This window comes from Rattus norvegicus, chromosome 9 (assembly GCF_021556685.1).
Source record: "Rattus norvegicus strain SHRSP/BbbUtx chromosome 9, alternate assembly SHRSP_T2T, whole genome shotgun sequence".
Lineage (NCBI taxonomy): Eukaryota > Metazoa > Chordata > Mammalia > Rodentia > Muridae > Rattus > Rattus norvegicus.
Genome location: NC_141542.1, coordinates 42,598,176 through 42,625,045, shown reverse-complemented (window position 1 = coordinate 42,625,045; position 26,870 = coordinate 42,598,176). Strand labels below are relative to the sequence as shown.

The 26,870-nt window shown below is 39.6% G+C and overlaps 1 protein-coding gene across 5 annotated transcripts in view; it reads left to right on the top strand.

The window, feature by feature from the left end:
- The window catches only part of Adgrb3 (adhesion G protein-coupled receptor B3), a 726,584-nt gene extending 701,554 nt beyond the window's left edge, over positions 1-25,030 (top strand). For 2 of the 5 annotated variants that reach the window (XM_087565138.1, XM_087565135.1), the window contains 2 exons: positions 16,185-16,289; positions 24,149-24,949. In XM_087565138.1, coding sequence (XP_087421264.1) covers positions 16,185-16,289; positions 24,149-24,337 — 294 coding nt within the window. In that variant the 3' untranslated portion in view covers positions 24,338-24,949. 5 annotated transcript variants of the gene reach the window in all.
- Positions 25,031-26,870: the final 1,840 nt, after the last annotated feature.

Genomic DNA, 26,870 nt, shown 5'->3' with positions numbered 1-26,870 from the left:
GGTTTATTTTTCTGAAAATTTACATGTGTATTATTGTCGGTCCATGTTGACCAGCATTTGCACTGGGTCTGAAACACTGATATCCATCGAACAGCTTGTGCCTTTGCATGTTCTGCATCGGCTTGGTTATGACCCATTCTTTATCCCCTTTCTCTGATCACTGAGGGTTAGCATGGGTTATGTGTCACTGATTTCTGACCAGATTCAGCCAGCATAAAGCATTGGCCAGAGGGAAACCGAGGAGAGCTCTAGTCTTTATCTTTGCTCTTGCCATTGTCAGTCCCATGCACTTTCTGCTTCTGCCAGATGCCCCACTCCTGAGATAAAGTCCCATTGTCATAATCCTTCATCTGTCCATTCTAAGGGTCCCTCCACTTCTTCTGTTAATCCATTGGTCACCCAATGATTCCCTGTGTGGCTTCTCAGCTTGCCTATCACTTAAGGAACATGTTGTCCTAATATAAAGCAGGAGTGACTCCTGTTGTGCTTCTGCCAAGTCTTGTCTGAGTGCCACTTATCAACAAGACATTTTCAAAAATGGAAAAAAATACTTTATATAATATACAGAAAGTTTTGGTACTCCACTCCTCTGAGGGCTTACATACATAAAAGTATCTCCCTATCTGGATAGGGCCAGATAAGTCTCACTGCCTTTGTAAGTAAGCGGAAAGATACCTTTATAGGTTTTCCTCTGGATACAGAATACAGAGGACTCAGCATAATGCTTCCCAAAAGTAAAATATTTTAGTAACAATGATGTCACTGTGTAGGCACCTCTCTTGTGGCTGGCATGAGGATTGAATTACATGAAAAGCTTTTGAAGATTGTAAGGAGTACTTCAGATGTAAGGCTGTGTTATGATTACTTCATTAGTATCATACTCTGAATGTCTTTGAAGAAGCTTGAAGACTGCTAAATCAATAGTCAGGAATTAACCCAAAATGTTATGGCCTCACTTAGGAACCGGAAGGCACTGTCACAAGCAGAAAACATCTAAAACTGACCACATGCAGAAACCACATTTCATTTTTTTAACATATAATATATATTTTCTCATGTCGCCCTGGTATAAGGCAAACTTTCCCATCTTTATTGGTTTGTTTTTGTTCCTGGATTAGGGAATCTTATCTTTTATGCAGGCATACTACAAACAAAATTAGCTCGAATAAAAGCCATTTCGGATAATTAATTATTCCCAGACTCCTTGCCACAGCTATTTTTAATGGATTTGTTATCAAAGCTTTCTTCCCTGTGAGTGAGTCCATTGCTCATCCCATAATAGAAACTTTTAATGGTATGCATATTGCCATTCATTAGTCAGTGGAATTCATTACTTGCTGTGAATCTTCTAGTGTCTTGTCCAGTTTAATTTTCAGTGACACAAATAATGACATCGTCCCTCTGAGAAATTATTCATTATTTTACAAGAGTGGTATGTGAAGCCCCTCTGGGCACATAGGCACTAAGTGGTTCTTTCAGTAGGCTGAGACCATGGTGCATTTTCTCATTTCTAAATCATCTTAAAGAATGTCTCCCTTCTATCAGTAAAAGGTATGGCTTCCTCATAAATTGTTTTGATTCTCTTAACTGCCAGCCTGCCCACTTGGAGTGGTTTTCTTTAGTGTGTACTTAGGTCAGTTGGTTATTCGAATCTCCCAGGTTATTCTTTAAAGCAGTGACAATAGAACAAAAGTCACATTGGTTTGAATTCTGGGGCTGTCATAGTACACTCCTTCAAACAGACACCACTAATTGTTGGGACTGCAAACTATTGTGATAGATCCTCTGTCAAATGTTAGAGCTATCATCTAATTAAGAAGGGGCTAGAGATGAGGAGGTATCAGTGGCCAACAGGGGACAGGCAGAGAGACCTTTTAGAGATCAAATAGGCAACTCATGTGTGGATTTAATATTGAAGACGAGGGATGCACACAAAGGAGGGACAATTCTAAGCCTTGGCCTTGGCGGATGGGTTATTAACATTGTCAGTGATGAGAAAGGCCACGTAAAAAGGGATATTTGCATATTGAAAGGTGGCATTAAAGCCTAAGGGATAAGCCATGTAATCCAGGAAACCATATAGGACAGAGCAGATCTCAGCAGCTCCACATTTAGAAAGAAGGGGCCTAGGAAACAGGCAGCAAGAGAGATTTCAAAAGGAGCCGCAGCGAATGAAAGAAGGGAGAGGAGGGGCAAGACAAAGCCAGTGCTTTAATGAGGAAGTGATTAACTTTCTACAGCTTCCGAGAGTCCGGCGAGAGGAGGGTGGAAAATTGACCTTGCTGTTTGTCCAAATGGAGCTCATTAGAGGCCTTTGACAAGAATTTTAATGGAGTATTAAGAGCGTAATGCAGTTGGGATGAATACTCAGTGGCGTATTGCAAAAATGAAACTGTACAGGAAAGAAAAATGTGTCAAGTTACTGCACAAGAGAGGAAGGCGTGTTTCAACTTACCTGGAAATGAAGGCTATACAGACAGAACGGTTTATATCTTCGTGAATTTTTTAAGCATCACATTGGCTTGTTTTACTTTTACATGTAACATTTCAAAAAAGCATCTAATTATTTGTATAAAAAATCAAGGGGCTTCTTGACCACTTACATGGTTCTCATTGTTTAAATAGGTGGTCAGAGCTGAGGGGTTTGGCCAAATCAGGAAAGGAAAGAGCTTGCACTATGGGCGTGAGGACTTCATTTCAGCCCCTTGAACCCATAACATCAGGCATATGTATAACCCCAGTACTGGGAAGGTAGAAATAGACAAATCCCTGGAGTTCACTACTTGGTGAAACTACATGGTATGGAGTTTCATACTTGGTGAAATCCAGACCATGGAGAGACTCTGTCCCCCTCCCCCAAAACAAACAAACAAATGAAAGATAGGAACACCTGAGGGGCCCTAGCCTCCACATACATGCATACACACCCAGAAACATGTATACACATGTGAACACACATACAAAACAAACAAGCACAGTCTTCACTTCCAAGCACGTTTTATGCCTTACAGTGGCATTCTACAAGGCCCCAGAAGGACATTTTGAATAAACATGTAAGTGGGTCACAGTCTCAGCAAACTGCAGCCTCAGAAGACTTTGCAGAACATTGCATGGATATGCACGCAGGCGAAACCAAAATGCGTTGGGATTTTCCTGGTATCCCACTTTACACTACTAGCATCTGACACATAAGCTAAACTGAGCTTCTCAGTAGCAAGTGTCACATCTGTGTGTTATTGGGGCACTGCTTATAATCGATTTGAGTGAACATTTTGTTTTGTTTTTTGTTTTGTTTTGTTTTTTACCCAGCACAGATTTTCTGAGAAATAAGCGCCATCAAATTGGCTTTTCCTCTTCTTCCTCAAAATATAATTAGCCTGAAGTAGTTCATCTATCTGACCTTGCTTTACGCTTCTAAAGTATTTCAGTACCACTGCTGTGAAATGCGGCCTACCCGGGCCATCTAGGATTATCTTGCTGAATTCCAGAACAGCATGCTACAGACATCTTGTTTGTAAAATATTATTCCCACGTGTCGAAGCTAGTGAGATCTCACGTAGAAAGCGCTGGACCCCAGACCTGAGGTTTTATCACAGTTCACTTGCTTACCTCCTGGGTGACTCGGTCAAATTATTTTAACTCCACTGGTTCTCAGTTACATTCATTCATGAAATGACACCATTTTCCCAACCGTTCCACAGACGGGTTAGCATGTTCAGATGGGAAATCACTTTATTAGGTGCACATAGGTTGAAAAACCTCAGTGTTGTGGGGAAGTAGCCATATGCTCTCCCCACCCCACCCCACCCCACACACACACTTTTTGATTTGAACGCTTGACACATTTTCCACACTCTGATCTTTAAACCTCCATGATTTATTTTGTAACCATCCCCAACACACTGTACCAGCAGGTTTTGATTAAAATTTGCTCATTCCTTCGTCTAACCCATGTAGCCTGCCAGACCTGCTATGCCCTTTGTTAGCATTTAATTTTAACAAAATTAAATAGGAGAGAAAGGAAAAATGTCGCACATCGACATAGGCCACAATGGTATTCTGAGTTGGAATGTGTTGCTGGGGCTCTTCCGGTTCCCATTTTTTTCTTCTTGCTCCTAGAACATAAAACCTTTTGCACCATGTATGCATCAAAATCTTCAGTTCCTAGGCAGCACCGCCTTGTGATCCAAACAAATGCCGCAACATATGGTCCTTTTCACCTTTGGCAACAGAGAGCCCCTCGGTGCCTACAGCAGAAGGCTCTGTCTTCTAGCTGACTGAACCATTTTTGCAGGATTCCATCAGTTAAGTTTTCAGATGAGATGCACAGCTCGTGGCTGATGTTTTATAATGATTGCTTTTAACTAAACATGTCCGTGCTTCGATTTTGCTTAATACATATTTATTTAAAAGAGAAGAAGAAAAAAAAGTTTGCTGAACCACAGTGCCGAGAAGGCTGGGGTATCCATGGGAGGGAAGAATGGGATCCCTGACGTTTAGTCTAGCAGAACGCTGCAAAGTGTGGTGCTGAGCCAGATTTGTTTTGATGTGTTCTCTCACTCCTGCCTCTTCCGGGATGTCACCAGGACGAAGGGTAGCACGCTGCTGGAGACAGGGAGGACACCAGAGAGCATCACGTTTAGTTTCCACTCCAATAAGGCGTTCCCCCTTTCCTCCCCCCCCCCCCCCCCGCGGTATTCTGTCGAGCCTCGATTCCCCGTGCTCAGCAGTTTCACCACAATGAGATTATGTCAGAACTGTCCCCGGTCTCCTCCTTTAGTCATCTGTCTGCTGAAAACCTGTTCCGAGATTAGGCTGCATGGGGGGTTCTGGTTTTGTAATGACAATTTTAGCTCTAGCTGCAGGAGAGTCGTAACAGTCATAATAAGGACTAGATCTGCTGTAAATCTGCATTGTCGGAACCCAGAGACTCTGGTGACGTTAAGGCTGTGGATATTGAGTTGGGAGTGAGTGGGGGTGGGGGGTGGGGGTGGGACAAAACATAATCTGGCCAAAAATACTGCACATTTCCCTCATGTTTTTTCCCCCAACTCCCTCCAGGGGGAGGGGGAATCTACTCAAAGAAAAAGCACAGCAGAAATTTCTTTGTTCTCTAAAAATGTAGAGATTATTTTTTATAAGTTTATAGGCACCTCCCTTTACACCTCATCCATTTTAAGAATCAGTGGGTCCCTGGAGCAGATGCTAAAAATACCACCTCCAAGCTGATATCATGAAAGACCCATTACCACGTGAGCTTGCATCCACTTCGTTTTAATCATACTTCCTGATTGTATCAAGCCCACTGCCTAATTACTTTATTTCATCAATGTGTGTGTACCTATAACTAGATTTAGGTGTTGTTTAACAGATTTAGAGTCCGAGAAAAACACTGAGACACCGTGTGAGGATATAGAATATCTGTTGCTTAACTAAATAGGTACTTTTTTTTTTAAGTCCACTTTCTAAGATCTAGTAACAAAAGCACTTTGGCAGGAGATGACCTAAATTTGTGAAATTTGTACAAGACTGATGTATAAACCTCAGAGCATAAACAGACCGGCAGGCAGGATTTTTGACCTCAAGTGCGATCCTAGCACACAGCAAGCTGAAGCAAGAAGACCAGAAGTTCTGAGAACAGCCTGAGCTACTCTGCAAGAGCGTCTTTAACAATAATCTGGATGTCTGTTGGGTGGGAGGTCTCAAGGTACCTAGATTATTTTTCTGATATCACTTTTAATCCTCCATGCCAGCAAAGTGGTTTTTTGTTAAAACTAGAACCTCTTTCGGGGATTGAATGCAAATGGATTTCACTGAAAACTAGTAGCATTATTACTCAAGTAAAAAAAATGTAATGCCCTCCATCTTTAAAGGAAATTTGGGGTGAAAGGGGAAACATTTGGATATTTTGGACTCAGAAAAATAATCTTAATGGAGTTAGACAACATGATTATCATTATTAATAATGGGATTATTTTCATTTAATGTACTGATGTCCATTGGTTTAAGTGACTAAACATAACTTTATTGGGTTTTTTTTCTCCTTTTTCTAAAAACAAACTAACAGAGAAGAAAATCCCGGTATTCTGACCTTGACTTTGAGGTGAGTTCCTATGAATTACTTTATAAGTTTAATAAATGAATTCAAGATCAATTTATAACTACTTAAACAGCGCTGTATGGAGCTCAAAAATAAGAGTTCTCACTCTACCCATGGCTGCAAGGAAATGGTTTAGAGTTCTAAGAACTCCTCCAAGGAAATGCTCAACTGACATTTTCTAATCTAGTAAAGATCTACTCTATAACTGTTAGCAGTAGATAACTTATAATGGAATTGAATCAGTGTATGTAGGAATGCCAATTTCCTAATTTTTCTTTTAACCTACATCATTTTTTTCCAGTTTTGCTTCACTGATGACTTGTAGACATCCCAAGGGGATGCTTTGGCTAGTAGGCAAAGCATTGTTTGAGACTCGATTACATTGTACTGTGATTCCTGTCCTTAGGTTCTCTGAGGTACATTCAGAGTCTTTTCTTTCCAATAGCTAGTGTTGACTCAATGCGTTGCCTGTGTTTTGTAAATGTCTTTTCATAGATATAAACAAGATGAAGATTTTCATTCTCCAATTTGCATTGAATATATATTGATGCTGGTATTGGTGCTGGAAGTCACTAAAATGATACTGTCTAAGCAGCTTATATGCATAAGCACAAAATTAATGATCTTTAAGTATCACATAAATGCACTTATGCAGCTCAGTAATTGGATGTGATTCATAGCCTGCTGACATAATTGGGTATAATATAGGATTAATTTCTCCAAGATATCTGTACCCTTGTGATGCATACATAGAACTCAATGGTCTTAACAGATATTCCTGAAATTACAGAGGCCTCCTGGTGGTGTGGAAACTTCTGATTAAATCATTCCACTTCTGTAAGTGAATGAATGGTCCCGCAATGTACGATGCATATCAAGGTGAAACAGTGATTTTATTGATTATGGTGATTAAGAACAGGGTCATGCTAAGTGTTCAAGGAAAATGGGTTTGTTTAGTAGTAACTCAGGCTGTATGCCACAAAAACAATGATCAAGAATCCAGCGTCAACACTTAAATCACAAATAACTGGGCAGCTCAATTGTCACCATGTAGCTTGGAGTTTATATTTCATTGAAGTCTAAATTTTTCACCAAAACTAACAAATCCGTTAAAAAACAATTGAACAAAACTATTTAGCAATCTTCACATTTGACATCGTTGCCCTTTACGATGCCCTCAACGATGCCCTTTAAGGAACAAATATTGGTTTAATCCTTTAGATATCAAAATCCGTTAAAAAACAATTGAACAAAACTATTTAGCAATCTTCACATTTGACATCGTTGCCCTTTACGTTGCCCTCAACGATGCCCTTTAAGGAACAAATATTGGTTTAATCCTTTAGATATCAAAAGAATAAAGAATCAAACTCTATATGTTTGTGTGTATTACGTACAACATGAACTTTCTTGTGACCTTACCTAAAGTAAGTTTTGTGTGTGTTTGCATGCCTGTTTGTATGTGTGTGTTCATGTGCATAGCCCTGAAGTCAACAATCTGTTCTGTTATCACAAAAGAATGAATACTAAGCCGCAGTGAGGAAATACAGTAAAAACCTAGATCTAAAACTAAGCCTCACTACAAACAAGTTAAGCACTGAAAAGAAATCCTAGCACCTGGAAGGTGGGTCTTTGTGAGTTCAAGGCCAGCCTGGACTACATAGCAGTGTCCAGGCCAGCCGGAGTTCCATGGTAAGAACAAACACTGGGAAGAAATCAAACCGCACTGTGTCACTGAGAATGTTAGAAGAAGAAATGTGTTCCTTTTCCCAGCTATTCTCTATGGCAACCACTAGCAGCTTCCCTAAGCAGATGCTACGCCTCACGTGCCACACAGAACCACAGTGTTAGCAGAGATGGCTGTTGGTGGAGAATAGTTGCAACATGGGAGCTGTGTAATTTCCTTACCTCTAACTGCCGCAGTCATCACTGGAATGCTATAGGGCTTGAAGTTTTGGGGGGAAAACACTGAAACATTACTTCTCCTTTACTGACCACTTCACATTACTCCTTTTTTTCCCCACGTGCACATTACAGGAATTGACCAGTTCTGTTTCCAAAAATAAAAAAAAAAAATTTAAAAAATGATTTTTGTTTAGAATTTTCAGGATGCTACCAACACTAATACAGGTATTCGTATTTGTAATTTTGGGTCATCAATGAGGAACAATCTAATTCCCCACCCCCTTTCTAGATGCAGACCTGACTAGTTGAATATGTGTCAAGATCCATGCTACCTTTCTCACTGAGAGGGCTTTCCGTATAATGATCACCTCAGACACCTTACTGGGCTGCCTTATGGACTCCTGAAAGCATCGTTTTGTCAAGCTTTGAGCCTTACGCACTACCCAGGGCTCCTATACAATTCCAATATTTAATTAATTCTTTTTCCTTAAAACATGAGGATTTCTAAAACACACACACACACACACACACACACACACACACACACACACACGCACACACACAAACCGAAACTACCTCATTGCCCAGCTCCACCCCTCCTGGGCATATCTCCATGCCCTCCATGGAACTCCATGCCCTCCGTTTACCCTAGCATTATTCATCTTTGCAAGGAGACCACCCTCTATATCCATCAGCACAAGAATGAACAATGGAAACGTGGTACATAGTTGCAAAGGAATTGTATTAAGCCATAATAAGAAATGAAATTAGGGCTAAAATGAATGGCTCTGGAAAACATTATGTGAGGTGAGGTGATTTAGACTCAGAAAGATGTTTTTCTTTTTTTAATTTGCGTGTCGTCTCATATGTCCATATTCTACCTTTTAATGTTTTAAGCATGTAAATAAAGGGATGTTACAGGGAGTGTGGACTACAAAAGTAAGTAGAGGATCTTAAGAGGGGAAATAGAGGTGTTACGGGGACACTCGTGGAGCATGAGGGCAGGAAGGCACAAAGCAAGAAGAAGAATGGAAGTGAAGTGAGAGAGAAAAACGGCAAACATAAGTTTGTTTGAAAACTGTCACATTGAGACCTAAGATAAAATATAACTTAAAAATATTGTTCATTACTAGAGCTGTAGAAAAGTCCTTTGAGACTAACAGCATTCAGGATAACACTGTATTCCTGTCCAAATAAAGCCGAAGATAGACCAGCTGTAAAGTGGAGAAAGGCTAATTCTTACTCTCTGGAAAGTATACAGAAAATATGGTAATGCTATTTCTATGTTATATGACAATATGTCTTCCTTAGTGTGTTTGACAGCTTCTAGCAGAGATCCTGATATGCAGTGAACACGCATGAAATTTTCTTTGTAGAATGAATAAATGATTAAAAACTAAAGAGCTTTCTGATGGATTCTACTCTAACAAAAAAGGCTTTTGAAGAATATGTGTGTTAAGGCAAAGATTAGTATAGAAAACAAACAGCCATGGACGAAGCAATTCAGAGGGATCCGCTCTGGGCTGCAAAGACGAGCGCATCTAACACAACCCAAGGACATCAGGGGCAGTTAAAAGTCCAGAGGGAAGGACAGGCATCTTTGCAGCAGTGTGGCATGCCCACAAAACAAGAAGGCAAAATTTTCTTAAACAAGACTTAGTGAGAAAAGAAATACAGGGTGACATAAAAATCTTACCCCCACAAGAGAAGTTTTTACCTAATGTGCTGCTTTAAAAAAAAAAAAGCTAATCCTGTTTGACTGTGCTTTGTTTAGCCTTTTTATTTGTTTCCAGTGGGAAGTAATGTGTTACGATCTGACAAATAATTTAAAGATGACTATGTGAGTACTACTCCTTGAGGTAGACTGACAGGGTAAAGTAAGAATATCAGTTAAAATGGCTAACCCAAGGAGTCCGTGACGACCTGATTATGACGGGTGAACCTGTGAAATTTGGTCTTTAATGGAATGTGGGAAGGTAAAAACAAAGATGACTATATCACAGGCTTGAATTTAAACATATACAGGGAACAGAAGCAAGGAAGCAAATGGACATCCGGTTAGGGTGACTTCTGGTGTGCTGCTGGTCTAAAGGTGTCTAATGTGATTCTAAGAATCGGGCAGCTAAAACTACTTATATTAGTAGAGACAAAAAGCTCAAGGAATTCCCGGAAACACAGTTTTAAATAACCATTGTGAAACAAGTGTGCATGATATCAGTTCCATGTTAAAATAGATACATAAGGAGAGAATTCTTTTAAATCTTCTCTTCCAAAAGCAGACATGAACATTGTCTCCTCCTTCCATTGGAATTACGTAGTCTTTAAAATATCTTAGGCTGTTTCCCACCTACCCACCAAATCCATGCTTCTCTGAGTTTCCTCATGGAGCAATGAGTGACTGCAGGGAATAGTTTACTATCCCTAGAAACAAGGCTAAACTATAACACATGGTTGATATTCATTTCTAATTAGCTGGCTCACTATGTGAAAGAAATGTCTTATTCAAAACAAGGTCCTTCTTGCTTTGGTGTTGACACTCTACACTAGGTACAAATCATTAAGCAACCAAGGGACATTTGCAGGGAATGTTTGGAAGGCAAGGAATTTGAGCAATTTAGTCTTAGACTATATCCACTTTTTCTATATCATTAAGTTTAAACTGTTTCAAAATCATGCAGCTATGACAAAACATACCCTCGACTGGCACTGATGAAATGTATCACTCATTTGGTTTTCTTACACCTCCACACAGTTTATTTGAAAACCAAGGTACCTATTTATCCAAGTCAACATACTTGGAACGCAGAATCATTCTGTGGTCACGGGCATGATTCTGGGGGATGGAGGTTAGTGACACTCTGGATGTAATGATTCACCAGTCATCAGCCTGTCACAATACGGCTTTCAGAACTAGGCTGAACTCCTTCAACGTTCATCTTCTCTTTTTATCAATACGATAAAAAGGTCACTTTTCAAAAGGCCGCTGTGGACACAAGAATGTGCAGGGCGGTGATGAAAAAAGACATCAGTAGATTTTTTTATCCAAGCAGATATGGACAATGTCTTGGTATATAAAACTCGAAGGCTGGACACGGTGATTCACCGAATTTGTTCTGATCCATGTGAGCTCAGGTCCTCCCGGCCCCATGCCCTTAAGTTGAATTAAGAAAGAGTGTCTGACATTCTCTAACAATTTCCGTCAGTTCAAAGAATCCATTCACGCCCGTACTCTTTAGGATTCGGACTTTTTTCCTCTATAGTTCAAATACAACTCTGTGATTCACACTTCTAAATTTGAAAGTGAAAAAATCACCAGTTTATTGCAAATCTACTCTCAGTTCCTCAAAAACCACTTATGGAGGGGGTGGGAAGGCAGGGAGGGCAGGATGAGAAAAGAGAAGATGGGGCTTCTGGCTAGAGTCATTAGCACAGATGCTCGTTGGGGCTAAAGAGACAGCTCAGCATGCATGGCTCACAACTATTCCGTAGCTCTAGTTCCATGGGGGATTCAATGCCTCTGGCCTCAGTAGACACCTGGACTCACATGCCCAAACCCTTACACGGTCAAACACATATATACACGCAACTTAAAAATAATTTAAAATTTTTAAAGTAAATGTTCCTTCCAGTGGAGGACAGTTCTTAGTGGAAGGAGAAGGCATGCCTATGCTCTCCCGTTCGGTTCTTTTATTCAGCTAGCGTTCGATAAGCAACTAGTCACTACCAGAGAGCATGCTAGCTGTCAAGGACTCACAGATGAAGAGACCCCTGTCTGTGAGGTATCCCGAGACGAAACATGAACACAAGCATTAGAAACATCGTTGTGGTGCTGCACAGTTGTAGGGACTCACTGTCCAGAGTTAGGGGCCAACTACAGATAACCCACTCTCTAGTTTTCACTTTTCTCCCATCTGCACAGAGCATAATTTTAAAACCCTGAGCTGTCTACACCAAGATGCTTCCCGAATCTCTCAGATACGCCCATGATAGCATGCTGAGTCGATATGGGGACTCAGCTCACTTACTGCTTGCAAGGGCAAACTGCCTCCTTCAGCGTCATCCTTCGGATCCATCAAGTGAAAGTAATGGCTGCTCCCGGAGTTGCTCTGAGGCATCAGCAAAACAGCAATGGCTGCCCTTGTTTGCATGGCCCAGACAAAAGTGCTTTAGATCCTTTGTGAAAGCTTCGCCATAACCCTCGAAGGTTGGCCTCATTGCTGCAGCTATAGCTACAGGGGGACCACAGTTCATGTGTCAGGCCATGATACTTGAAATTGAATTGATAGGAAGTCTCCTCGTACAGAGGTATCAGACGTGGCATGTTCCAAGAGTTCAAAGGGCTTCGAAGTCATCTTAGGAAAAAGTGGACGCCTGAGATATCAGGTTCCCTCTCAGTCCCATTTTAAAAAAAAAATATCCAAATTATATAGGCAGTACTTTAACGCATCACTATTTCTGTAGTATCCGTGATTGAGGGGCTCAGAAGATGCCATCTTTTTTAGTTTAAACGTATACATTGAAAGAAGAGAATTCAAAGAGGCTTGGTCGCTGTGTCGTCGTCGTTGCTGTTACTGTTTTCAATGAAAACGAAGAAGAAATACGGAAACCAATCTGCTCGGGAAAGCATAAATCTACATGTTCAGCCTGGTGGTCATCTCTGGACAGAGACCCATTCATCCTTCAAAACAATGATTAATAATATTAATTTGAGGGGGCAAGGAAGATTACTACATATGATCTATTATTGCAAAACACCCCTACAGTATTTGCAGTGAAGTATGCTGGGAGTAACTGAATTCTGCATATAGCGCCAAACAGACTGTATCTTTGGTGTTTTTACGCAGAAGCTACATGTTAGTTTTTAATCATCATTATTAGATTTTAGAACACTGGGGTATAAATTGAGTGTTTATAGATGGTGATTTCTTTGGGAAACTGGATATTCAGGTCACAAAGGAAAGAAAGTAAGCAAATCTCTAAGTTAATAAACATCCGAGAATAGTCATCAGATTCTCTACAAACGGGCAAAGATGTACTTGAAGACAGAATTATAAGGGGAAAACCAAACAGCTTGTGTCAGAGATGCGAGCTGTTTACTGCAGCTGTAATTGATACCCCCCTCCAGAATGCAGGCTGTTATTGCTATGGTGATTTCTGGCAGTGCCACAGTGGCCATTTCAATTCAAAATGATTATCTGGCAAGAGAATATATTTGCAACTAACATTTGCAAGTAGGAAGGGCTCTATATTTCAGCATCTGAATTTTCATTTCCCTCCATATTTATTGCAGGGTATTTTAGCTTTATTATTAGAATACCTTTCACACAACTATGAAATATTTCAAAATGATCTCTGGTTATATAACATTGGCAGCCACCATAACTTTATATTACCCATTGTATATTTTTAGTATGTCCCAACCAATCTGATTTTTAAAAATAAAATCCATCAAATTCGGCATCAAGTCCTGCTCTTTCAAACAGTCTGTATCCATAAACCTTCCAATCAGTTAATGTATTGAGTTTCCCAAGGACTCATTTGACGTAGGCTTTGCTTTTCAAACATTCTTTATATAACAAAGGTATTTGATCGAAAGAATCATGACAAAACTTTGAATGAAACCCAAACAGACACACACACACACACACACACACACACACACACACTGAGAGAGAGAGAGAGAGAGAGAGAGAGAGAGAGAGAGAGAGAGAGAGAGAGAGAGAGATTTCTGTTGGAAAGACGTGAACTAATTTAGCTCTTGGCCAGGGGACAGTAACAAATTTGATTGACACTCCAAAGCAATGGGGACAAGAGGGCTCACTCAAAGCACAGTCAAAGGATAAATGAAGCAGCCTGAGAACCGTAATCACCAAATGCCTGCAGCAAAACAGAGGTGTTTGTTAAGCCTTTGGTATCAGGAAGCTTCGAGAGAATTCATTTCTTGTCTTTGAAGAGGGGTGGTTTCATTACAAAGAGATGGAAAGGCATGGTTGAAAATTGAGCTAAAAATTAGAATTGAGAGAGAGAGAGAGAGAATAGATGATTAGAACAATAATTCATAATTTTTGATCTAAACATTTGGAGGTTGTCTTATTTGCATTTCTCTTAGCTTCCCCTCTTAGCATCCTCATGGTTTTAAGCACAGCTATAAATTTCCATTTATTCAAATCACAATGCAATTGATTCTTGTGTTCTCCATTAGACCTTGAATGACTCAGAGGCAATTCAGCCATGTTTTTTCTTCGTTGTTACTCTATCGTGTAGCACTGTGTGTGGTGTCCATGTGTGTGCACTGAATAATGCAATGAAAGGCGCATAGTGAGATGATGCTGGTTTGACATTACTCCGACAAAAAAGAAAATGTCTGTGTAGCAATGGTCATTACTATGAAAATGTGGTTGTTTTTTAAGCATTCCGTGTGTCACAGGAACGGGATTTAATGAGTGTCCTAGGACCTGGTACCGCATAGAACTACGTGTCTCAGAAGCACAGGATGTACTGAATTACTTTGCCAGTTACCTGGTCCTCAAAATCCCTCCACCGAGTTGCTTATTCAAATCCTCACGCTCATAAATCTCCATCAGCCATCACTAGTTGAATTACGTTTGCCTAGTGTTTCTCTCTAACTCCCGCAAACCTGCTTCATGTACTCTCTTCAAGACTGATGGGAAGCTAATTGCTTGCTACGTTTCATGTCCTACCATGAGTCATGCTGTCCCAATCTCATCCTCAACCACCCGACTCTCCAACAGCCAAGTCCTAGAGCTCCAACAGGGAGATGGAAATTGGTTACTGATCGACTTAAAATGGCAGGATTCTCTCACAGGGATGTAGGCTGTGAAAAAAACAGAAGACAGTGTTAACAGTGAATTGCCTAGATCCTATTCATTAGGTTCTATTCATTAGGTCTGCAGAGAAAAAGACAGGCTTTTGTAATATGTTATAAGATTCAGTTTAACTTTCCATTTGTCCTCCCCTCTTCTTGGTCCCCCCTGTAAGGCTTTAGGAAAAAACTACCTACATATTGCCAATCTTTCCCCAAAGACATCTGTTTTTCTCCACAAATCCTTACCTCCGAAAATATATGCTAATGAAGACAGTGATTGTTTAATGAAAACTTCAAATCAGAGCCCAGACCTAGATCTAACAGCCTCAGGCAAATCACAAGAGCAAATGCTGTTCAGATGTGTAGGCTCCAAATACTGTGAATTCTTAGGCGGCATCCTGGAGAATCACCAAAAATGTTGATTCCTAACTTGAAAGTCAACATTCCAGAATAGCACTTGCAGATACATACGGAGAGTCTGTTCTCTGGCTCTTTTCCTATGAAGGTCCTTTAACTGCTTCGTAATAGGAAAACATTCAGTCCCCAATGCCCAAGATCATTTTTTCTTACAAGCCCGTTTGTTGGGGTATAATGCAGTTGATAGGTAGTGATGCAGTAGGGAAGAAGGGAATTAATAGACCTGTACCTGTGGTTTTAATAGTTCATCAGCCACACAATGCACACTCCAAACCGTGCCCGCTAACATTTTGCATCAGCCAGTAAACAAGTATATGAAACCTATGGGCCAGATTTCCCTTCTGCAGAACTCAGCCTTTATTCTTGAGGAGAGAGCCGGGTTTTAGATCCCACACATCTTTCAGGCACTTTAGAGCTCTGAATCAGCATTAAAGGCAAGGTCTGGGATTCTGCTCCCCCTTTAGTACAGTGAGTTACACTGTACTGTTTATAGAAGTGAGATATAAAGAAACAATGTTTCCCATGGCAAACATCAAGGACCCAGGTGCTTTACAAAGTCCAAGTTTTTAACATTTTTAAATGACTGTAACAATTTTTTGCAGACCCAAACTCAACTTCTAAGGGCTGAAAAATTCTTACATAAGAACAGTGGCTATGTTTTTAGTGTGCCCACAAGAAGAAAAAGAAGGAAAAAAAAAACCTTACTTTTTTTTTTGTAATCTCATGAGTGGAAAGAAAGAGCCCATTCTTTTTCAGAAAAAAAACCCTAAAAATAAAAAAATAAAAAAATAAAAAGACTGGGGACATGTCATTTGCATATGTGATGTCTTTGGGGACTACAGGCTCCTTCCAGGCTTAGCTTCCCTCAGTGTTAAGCAGTTATTAAGAAGATGTGAGTCAAATTAGGAATGAGAGCCGCCCTGTTCTCTCTTGCAGAAGGTCATGCACACAAGGAAGAGGCACATGGAATTGTTTCAGGAACTAAATCAGAAGTTTCAAACTTTGGACAGATTTCGGGACATACCAAACACAAGCAGTATGGTGAGTATCTTCCGCATACATGATTCCCCACGCCAAGCTGGACCACAGCTCAGGCCAGCTCTGCCCCTCGCCCTCCAAGACACCCGTAGAACAACGACAAAAGCTAGTGCACACAGGAACATTAACAAGCCTGAAGATGAGCTCGGGAAAGGTGACCAGGGGACTTCTTAGGAATGACAGAACCTTGAAGTGTCTCATTCTAATTTCAGATGCCCTCCCTGATAAGCTTTAAGTAGGATTAGTTATGTGTCAAAAGCAGGTTGGCTTCATACGGCTATTGTCCCTCCCACAGGTAAAATTTAGCTAATACAGAACTCTGAACAGTGTGCTAAATTTTCCCATTGTTATCTTAATACCTGCCATTTTAAGGCCACCAAATATAATGCTGGTATCAATATGACACTTAGCTCAAATCCGGATGACCTAATTTTATCTCCAGAAGATTCGTTTGTTTAGCGATGAGGATTTTGGATGTATGCTAATATCAGGAACTTGGGTTCTTGGTTGTGAACCATTTCCTTTTCATTCATTCATACCACCGCCATCTTAGCATAGGACTCCATGAACTTCACTCAGTGCACGGCACAATCACAGCTCCAGAGAAGGCCTCACAATGACCGGTAAGTGGACTGTGCTAGGACTCTAGGAGTTTGAACTACGAACTTCCTGAGCCTGAGGGAGTCTTGAAGTTCTTTGCTGCTAAAGCTCACCTTTCTCTTCTTACGTGGAGCACAGAGAGCAGCAATGGATGGTGCGTGTGCTCCTTTCAGTCCTGGTAACATGGCAAAAGCAAAGGTGAGGACACTGAGGTAGGCTGGGCCTGCTGCCTCCCACCAGCTCTTCAACTCCCACGTGCTGTTTCTTGCCCAGGCAATGTAGCCTGGGGGTGGTTTTCCTTTACCAGACTGTAATAGATGAATGATCAATGTATAAATGGATGTAAGTAGATGATACATAGATAGATATAGTAGAAACATAGATAGATGATAGATGAATAAACAGATGAATATATGACAGGTGATAGATACATAGATAAGAAGATACATACATACATACATACATACATACATAGATGGATATGTAGATAGATAGATACATACATATGTACATAAATAGATACATACATACATATATAGATACATGGATAGATGATAGATGGATAAACAGATTATAGGTAAAATAGATGATAGATACATACATACATACATACATATATAGATAAATACATAGATACATACATAGAGATACATAGATAGATACATGGATACATAGATACGTAGATAGATATGTATATAGATATGTAGATAGATAGATAGATAGATACATACATACATACATACATAAATACGTAGATAGATATGTATATAGATATGTAGATAGATAGATACATACATACATAAATACATACGTAGATAGATATGTATATAGATATGTAGATAGATACATACATACATAAATACATATGTAGATAGATATGTATATAGATATGTAGATAGATACACACATACATACATACATAGATACATAGATAGATATGTATATAGATATGTAGATAGAAAGATAGATAGATAGATACATACATACATACATACATACATAGATATGTAGATAAATATATACATACATATAGGTACATGGATAGATGATGGATGGATAAACAGATTATAGGTAAGATAGATGATAGATAGATAGATGATAGATAGATAGATAGATAGATAGATAGATAGATAGATAGATACATAGATACATAGATACATAGATACATAGATAGATACATACATACATACATACATACATACATACATACATACGATGGACTAGATTGATGATACACAGATAGACTAATTAGAAGATAGATCAACAAATAGATCGATGATAGAGACAGATAGATAAATATAGATAGGTAAAGTGAAAATGGTGTATAGATAGACAAAAGATATAACATATTGCTTATACCTATAATGTTTTTTATCTCCATATACATGGGTAATATGGTACTTGATCATCTTCTTGTGATCCTTCCATATGTATCTTATGAGTCTTCATCCTAGCCAACTAACCGATTAATGAAAAGCTAAAGAATGCTATCTACATATGTCCTTGTATTTTTCCTTCATCCCTCCCAGTACTTAGACACGGCTGGACACGGTAAGCTACTGGTAAATGGTAACTATGGGTTTATTTCACAGCAATAATAGCTCAGTCCATTTTTTTAAATGAAGACTTTTCAAACGGTATACAGTTTAGCTCTTAATTGGAATCTAAATAATATATATACATATACATATATACACATATATATACATATATACACATATATATACATATATATGCATATATACACACATATATATATATACATATATATATAACTAGTTTCCCCAGCAAAGCAAAACAAAGCGTAAAGAGAATGCTTTTTTAAAAACCTCTAATATGAGCCTAGCTGTATAGAAGAGCCTGATACTTCATGGGTTGTGAGTGATCCTTTCTCATCTACTCCTCCAAATATTAAATCAGCAATTTTCAGCTAGCAGCAAATGGGAATGACACTGCTGAGATTTGACCTAAACACATTAGCTTCTCATTTCAGAATGTTGAAAGGTAACATGACGATGAATTGAAGGAACATTGAAACCTCATTTTTGTGTGTGAGCGCGTTTTTCTTTTTAAATAGATGTTGTGTTTACAAATCTGATCGGCTTATACAACATTACAGCTGAGTGACTGCTATAATATGATCACCATTTCCCCTTGTGTGAATTACAACTGGTCTGGGTATTGAATCATTAATGGCACAAATGCCTGTATCTCAGCTTCCTAACAACCAAAAGAGTCTACTAATTATCCCACATTTTTGCAGCACTATACCTTTCCTAGAAGAGATTTGTAAATATTTATCATTTGGGAGCTTGGGAGTGGAGAAGATGCAGTCATTATTGCTGCCTGTCTATTGTCCTACACATTGAAGAAGAGAAAAAAGCGTCCCATTATCCAGCCCTGATTAATAACAAACATGCAAATGAATTCATTATCCTTAATTCAGTCACATCATTTGTAGGGATACATTGCTAATGAAAAATTGCATCATTGGGAAGAGACAGATATTTTCTCAGGAAATCGATTTTTTTGTTGTCAGTTGTTTGTTTTGAGGGAGGGCTGCCACTCTACAACACCTGCCCAACATGGCTAAAGATGCTCATTATACAGAACAAGACAACCCTGGGACTCAAAAGGAAACTGAAATACCACCTGGTCCATTCACACTTAATTCTAGGCAGGAAGTTATATACAACACCCAGTAAAGCAATGGATGCTTTTTAGATGACCCTGAGAGATGAAATCTTTGACCCTGAGTGGTTTCATGGTTTACTCAAGATCTCTTACCTCCAAAGAGCTTCCAGGAATTCCAGTTAGGAGAATGAAGGAAACAAAGAGAGGACGATGATGATGATGACAGAACAAAATAGAAAAAAAAAGATGAGGGGCTGGGGATTTAGCACAGTGGTAGAGCGCTTACCTAGGAAGCGCAAGGCCCTGGGTTCGGTCCCCAGCTCCGAAAAAAAGAACCAAAAAAAAAAAAAAAAAGATGAGATAGAGGGATTTACTCCTACTGGACCTTAGGCCATTCCTGGCTACATCAGCTATTGGAAATGTTCAAGCAGACCACCATGCTTTGGATGGATCTAAATTCTCATACTCGCCAAATATGGTTACCATGGGCATGTCCTGAAATTATGTTCACAAGCTCCATGTACATTGGGTTACAGTGGCTCTGTAATTGCTAGGCTTTTTCACACTTCAATTCAATGGTCTCTTCCTCCTATACTTGAACTCAAAAGACAATGGCAACAGCAGAAACTCGGGAACTTATACAAGTCACATCATTTTATATCATTTTATTCAGGCCTCCATTGGCGCCTTTCTAGCTCTCTCTGCAGAACTCAATGGTCCCTTTCAGTTGTTTACATTCACTTGAGCCAGGGAGTATATGAGGCTCTATATGACTCTCTTATGAGAGTCTGTACACTATCCTCATGCTAGACCCAACCCACAGGAAGATGAGAATTTTCTCACTGCCTGCTTGTACCTGTTGTAGTAAATATTTTAAAAAGTCATGAGACACCAAACACCATGCCACACTACCTCCTGCTCCTCCCTGGGCCCTGCAGTGATCTTGCCGCCATGACTAATCCCATCAGCAGCCATCCATCTAGTTCCCATGGCGGGTCACTACCACACCAGTCCCTGACAGAGACCGCCTATCTCGTGGCTCTCTTGCTGCGGACTCTGCTCATGTTCCCAGCATCCGTCCCCTGTGGTTATAGTCACAACTCCCAGTAACCCATTAAAATCTAAACTCTAGATGCTTGTAATCTATCGATTAGATTTATATCAGTAAATTCTCACTCCACAAAACGTCCACACCATAAACTCAGAACCAATAGATATTGATATAAACTGCCCACCTAGATGAGACAAATTGTCCTATTAAAAAATCCATCCTTTATGAAATATTCATAACTACCTGTGGCCCTTTAAGGCCACACAGATCTGGGTTGTCCTTCTCTACCTCCATCTTGCTTCTTCTCCTCTTTGTCTTCTCTCCCCTGCCTTTCCAAAACTCTGTGCCCACCTTACTTTTTCACTGCCCAATCACAGGCCTCACCTTCTCTTGTGCCTGCCCTCACCTGCATATAGACATCAATCCACATATAGCTAGTCTGTTTCCCTTACAACTCTTCCACAAGGAAGGACAGGTGACTTCTGGTCAAAGGGATTATCACTTGTTTGTGAGTGGAGATGAAAACAGAGTCAAGCTGGGAATGCCTTAGGATATTAATAGAAATGGTTAAGAAAGCCAATTTATAATTTAATACTGAGCTTTACAGATATTCAGTTGATCTTATGCTGAAAAATAACATTATGCAATTAGTACTCAGATATTGTGCCAAGGCTTAAACTTGGTGACTTGACTTTGATCATTAACATATTTTTAAAGAGGAAAGGGAATCCCACTTTTCCAAACATAAGAGCAAATGAAAGAGCATTTTGAACATCAATAATCCTGTCAGAGTTGGACTAAGCAGATTTTCTGTCACACTAAAAGAGTCTCCAAAACTTCCTTTAAGCACTGCTCTTGTCTAAAGTAGCTAGGTTAAGTCTGGACTTGCTGCAGCTTGATCCATAGCAGTGAACCTTTCCATTGATGGTAGGCAGTTCAAATGATCCACAGGACCTCCAGACGCTCAAATGCTTGCTTTGCACACAAAGTATATTCCAAACTGAGGCGCTCCAAGACCCTCATACTATGGCTTCTGTTCATCATCTGCCTGGTTTTGTGTCTATTTCTTTCATGCCAACTAGAATAAATGAATGACTGTTGCCGTTGTTAGATTTTTATGTGGTAGCATATGTTACATATGGTTGTATAGCCACCTATCGTCAAGCACACATGTGTTTGTAGCCAACACCACCTCTTCATGGCATCCTGAATGCCACTTTTCTAAGAAAAGACCATGGGCTTCCCACATACAGAAGCCATCCCCATACTACTATATTACTTTTTGTCTGGAACACAGATCTGAAATAGACAACGAAGAAGGGGAAAACAAGAAGATAATAGAATGAATAATTACAATCAACATACATTACTCGCTTAATAGAGCCATTCCTTTCTCCAATTAATATACATAAATGCAGAAAACCTTTATGGTTTCATTTGATTATACACACTTTCCATAATAAACATACTTACAAAATAACAAACGTGTTCAATTCCTCATTGACACTGAAAAACTCTTCAAGTACACAGAGAAGGCATTGACTGACAGATGGCATCAACTTCTTTGTCACAGAAGTCAAAGCTTATCTCTGTTAGGCAAGTATTCAAATTGAGGGTTTGCAGAGAATGCATACATTGTTCAAGGCCACATTCAAATTGCACGAAGGAGCTGGAATGTGGACCTATGTGTATCAGACTTTTAATCTTGGGTTCCCCAATGGAGAATTCTGCTTTTCCAAATGGGATTTATTATCTCCTCCCCTGAACCTAACATAATAGCCAGTGAAAGGCAGCTGCTGAAGAGTATCCATTGAGGGAAAGCAGGGTGAGAAGAAAGCAGGAAGGAGGCATGGATTTTTCAGCATATATGTAGCTAGGTAAAGTCCCTTCCCTGTCCTAAAAGTTTACTTGTGGTTGGATCCTATCATTAGCTACTTTGATTTCTTCACAGTAAGACTAATTCCTGAAAAGATCTCATGCATTCAGGATTTTAGGGTTTATTTTGTAGATACAAGTATTTCTGGAGACCAATCCCTTTTGTATATGGCTTGAGATAAGGTTTGAAGTACTCAGTGAAATAGGTATAAAAACCAAGTAACGGTCTTGTGTTTCACTTAGAAATTGGTTATAATGAATTGAAGACCAGATTTGGAGAGGAGGATGAGGCATTTATAACAGCTAAAGTATTTTTATTAATCAGAGTCTCCTTTCAACAAAGAGTGAGAACAAACTTTCAAGCAATCTTAGCAATCTTGGAGAATGAATTCAAGAGCTAATCGGAATTTAAAACAGTGAGGAAAAGGAACTAAGAGTATGGAAATTATTTCGTTGAAACTGCATTCAACTGTCTCTCATGAATAATGATGCATTTTCATGAGGTTCTATATCAAATTAAAACATGGACTAGTGTAAACGTGACAACCCTCCCTTGACATTTCCTCTTGTGGCAATAAATAAATTCAGCTTTAATCAATACTCCACTTAATTTGGCCTCCATCATACTAACCACTGTGTGTTTCAGCGCTCCGGTTTCATTGCTTAAGGGGTTTTTCAGTCAGGATTCCCATGTTGTTCTTTGCTGAGGCTCAAGTTATCCTGTGCCATTCAACTCCCCTCCACTTAAGGAGATCTTTGCAAATGACATTGATTTTAAATCAATCAAATTCTCTAGTAAGTCGTAGCAGATTACCAGATGAAAACACTGCTGCTGGAATCTGTGTACTTCCTGAGCTTTACCAGATGGCAGCTGTGATGACAGACATCACTAGGAGAGCTCGAAACCTTAAATGGTAGGAGGCGTGCACACTAACGCTTGTGAGGAACAGCGGGTATACACATTAAAAATGTCCCCCTGTGTTGTTGGATACCTTTTCTATACAAGTGTGATTTTTTTTTTTTTTTTTTTTTTTTTTTTTTGGAGCTGGGGACCGAACCCAGGGCCTTGCGCTTCCTAGGTAAGCGCTCTACCACTGAGCTAAATCCCCAGCCCCACAAGTGTGATTTTTTAAGAGGAAGGATGATGGATCTGCCACCCAACCACATGGAAAGAAATCATCCAAAAATACAAAGCAAGAAAATGTACAAACATAAGAATATTCAGATATGCTAATTTGTTGAAGGGAAAAATAATTTAGGTTTTTTTTTTCAGTGAAATGCTACTAGGTTACTAGGTTGAGTGACTATTTAGCATGTCCTGAGATTGGTTTTCAGATTTGTTTACTTCATAACATTTCTGCTATAATCTTTAGATTTTCCACATTTAATCTTATCAGTGATTTGAATCTCCATCTTTGTTGGGACAAACAGCCATAGTGACATCTGGATATATCGTCTGCTTGACCTCCACAAGACTGTTCGCACCTTTCAATTCCTGAAATCTATACGATAACTTAGAGACTATATGCTTCACTTTGTCCCGTGAAAGGAAAGTTAAACTGAAATTACCCTTTGCAATTACCCTTACTTTTGAGTCATCTCTGATTCCTATGAACTGCAGACTCCCTTTCTGGGAATACCAGGAAGGGGTAATAGTCATCAAAAGAAAGAAACAATTCTGTTTTTTTTTCCTCCTCAACAGGAAAACCCAGCACCAAACAAGAATCCATGGGACACTTTCAAAACCCCCAGTGAATACCCACATTATACCACAATCAACGTCTTAGACACGGAGGCAAAGGACGCTCTGGAGCTGAGGCCGGCGGAGTGGGAGAAGTGTCTGAATTTGCCGCTGGATGTGCAAGAGGGCGACTTTCAAACCGAAGTGTAACGCAATCAAAGAGAACTAAGGTGGAGACACAGTCGAATACACTGACACTGAGACTTGGGAAACCTGACATTTCCACCCGGACAGTGTGACTCTCCCCTGTCGGGACCCTTCCTGTGCCAACATCAGTGTTTTCTTATGGTAATTTCTCACTGGTCAGGCTAGTGGAGAGACGGCCAAGTGTACAGTTCTCACCACCCCGTGTTGTAAGTACCCGTGGAATGGATTCGTAAGGTAATCTTTCTAGATAAACCTCAAGCAACGATTCATGTTGTAACAGCTTCATGTGGTTTAGTTTTAAGAAAACTTCACCATGAAGCACAATGTATATATTTATGCAGTTTTTAAAGTTTATAACAGTCTGTTTGGCCATTACTACACTTTTTACTTTATAATATAAAAGCAAAGTTTTTGTCATTAAATGAATGTTTGTTGAGCTACATTCTTCATTGCTTTAAACGCAATAAAGTAATAATCTCACTTTTATATGAATAATATATTTCACATCTTTATTATTGCAGTTTTCTCTAGAAGGCTCTGAGTAGCTTTCTCTGCTGCAGCTGTGTATAAAATATTTAAAATGTTGTATGGTGTAAATAAACTTTTGTCTACATATCAGGGTTTTTTTTAGTGCATTTTATTTTGGATTTGTCGAACAGAAATTTACATATTTATAAAGTTTTCATTTGCAATGCCGACACTGAAAATGTATTGAGTTTTAACAGCACACCATTATTACTGGTTTGAACCTAATGATTTCTCAGTGTAATAATAGGTTTGTATAGTGCTTCCATATTTCCCACTTAAACGCCCTTCAAAACAGGGCTTGTCAGATATCTGCAACCATCATCCCTTTCACATTGTCATCTTCCTTTCTGTCTTGAGTCAAAATGACAAGTGGCAGGAAACCCTAGGCTACTCAACAGAAGGTGATTCGGGGGAATGGTTTAGGTGATTCAGTTTGCTGCGTGTTTCACACGAAACGATTTCTACTGGAGTTCTTCATGACATTAGCATCAACGAACTTATCTGGAACCTTAAATATCTGCTGTGCGTACACCTCCCGAGCAGAAGGAAAGGGATAATGGATGTGGTTGCCTCTGGTTTGGAAGTGAGGGGCCTAAGAAGAGCCAACAGCCCAAGCAGTTCCCAGTGCCCTCCCTCATAGCGATGTCCCTGGCCTGCTCAGATACACTTTCAACGAGGGCCAAGAAGGAAGTCAGCAACTGCCAGGGCTTTGGTGTGTCTGGAGAGTGTCTCTTGCACATTGAAGGTAATGGAAAGAAGATTGGAGGTGTCCTCAGGTGTCCCAGAATGCTTGACTGGATTAGCATTCAGCTAGGCCTGAGCTGTGTGGTCTGTGTGAGGAACTCACACGGATCAGTTCCTTCTCCTGGTGACCTTGGGGACTCTGGCATGCAGGATGAGCTTCAGTGTTTAAGTGCACCCCTGAGCTGGAGCCTTAACCACATGGCTCAGGCAGAACCCCTGTCCCAAGCGGAAAATGTTCTCAATGTCAAGGCATTTAAAAGTATATTTTTTTCATCAGATTTTAAAGATAAAAGTGGTATCATTCTGCAAAAAAAAAAAAAGGGAGAGTAACAAAGGGTTTTCAATAAATGAAATGTTAATTACGATAAGATCTATTGAATTTATGACATGATTATTTTTGGTAAGGAGGAATATTTGATAAATTGTCCCCCTTCTCTGACTCTCTCTTCCTCCTTTTTTTACACCCCCTTCCTGTCTTACATGCACACATGTACACATATGTCTCCTCGCGTGTGTCCACACACTTTAAAATCCACAGTTCATTGCTCTATCTTGGAAACCTATAACTACGAATGAAGACTATAGAAAGCCACTGACTCCAATTAGTAAGACCTTAATGGTTTTGAAAAATCACATTAGTCAGAACTTTCGAAATGTAAATTCAGCACGCTTAAAAATATATACATTCAATACATTAGATTAATATTTCTTCTAAAACATTGCTGTCCTAAAATAAACCCTTTTGTATTCTTAGTTTGAATTTCCTTAGTCCTACAAAGTTGGTAATCCATGGCTGTTAAGCAGAAATTGCTTACCAAAATATTTGCAACTGGAAGTTTGGGTTTTCGAGGTTTCCCAAAACCTTGGTATGGTTCATTTTCTCTTCTTTTCTTTTCTCTTCTTTTCTTTTCTTTTCTTTCTTATTTTTTAGGGGGGAGGAATTCTTTCATTTGTTAAAATACGGGTTGAAAGTACCTAGGAATCCTAACTTCAGGAAACCCTTTCTCATCTCTTCTTTTCACATTCTGTCCCACTCTTTCACACGCCTGTGTGTGCTCACACAGACACATCTTCAAGGCTGATTGTAGCTCTTCCCTTAGATGGGGATGATGATCCAGTCTCAGTTCCTACCCAGTCTACTGCCGTGTAACAATATTCCAGGGTCTTCTGGTCCTTGTACTAGAAGTTTTCACCCTGCCCACATGTCTACATTTTACTTACGCTTAAGTAAAACATGAATTTCATCTTCATGACGTTTTCCATG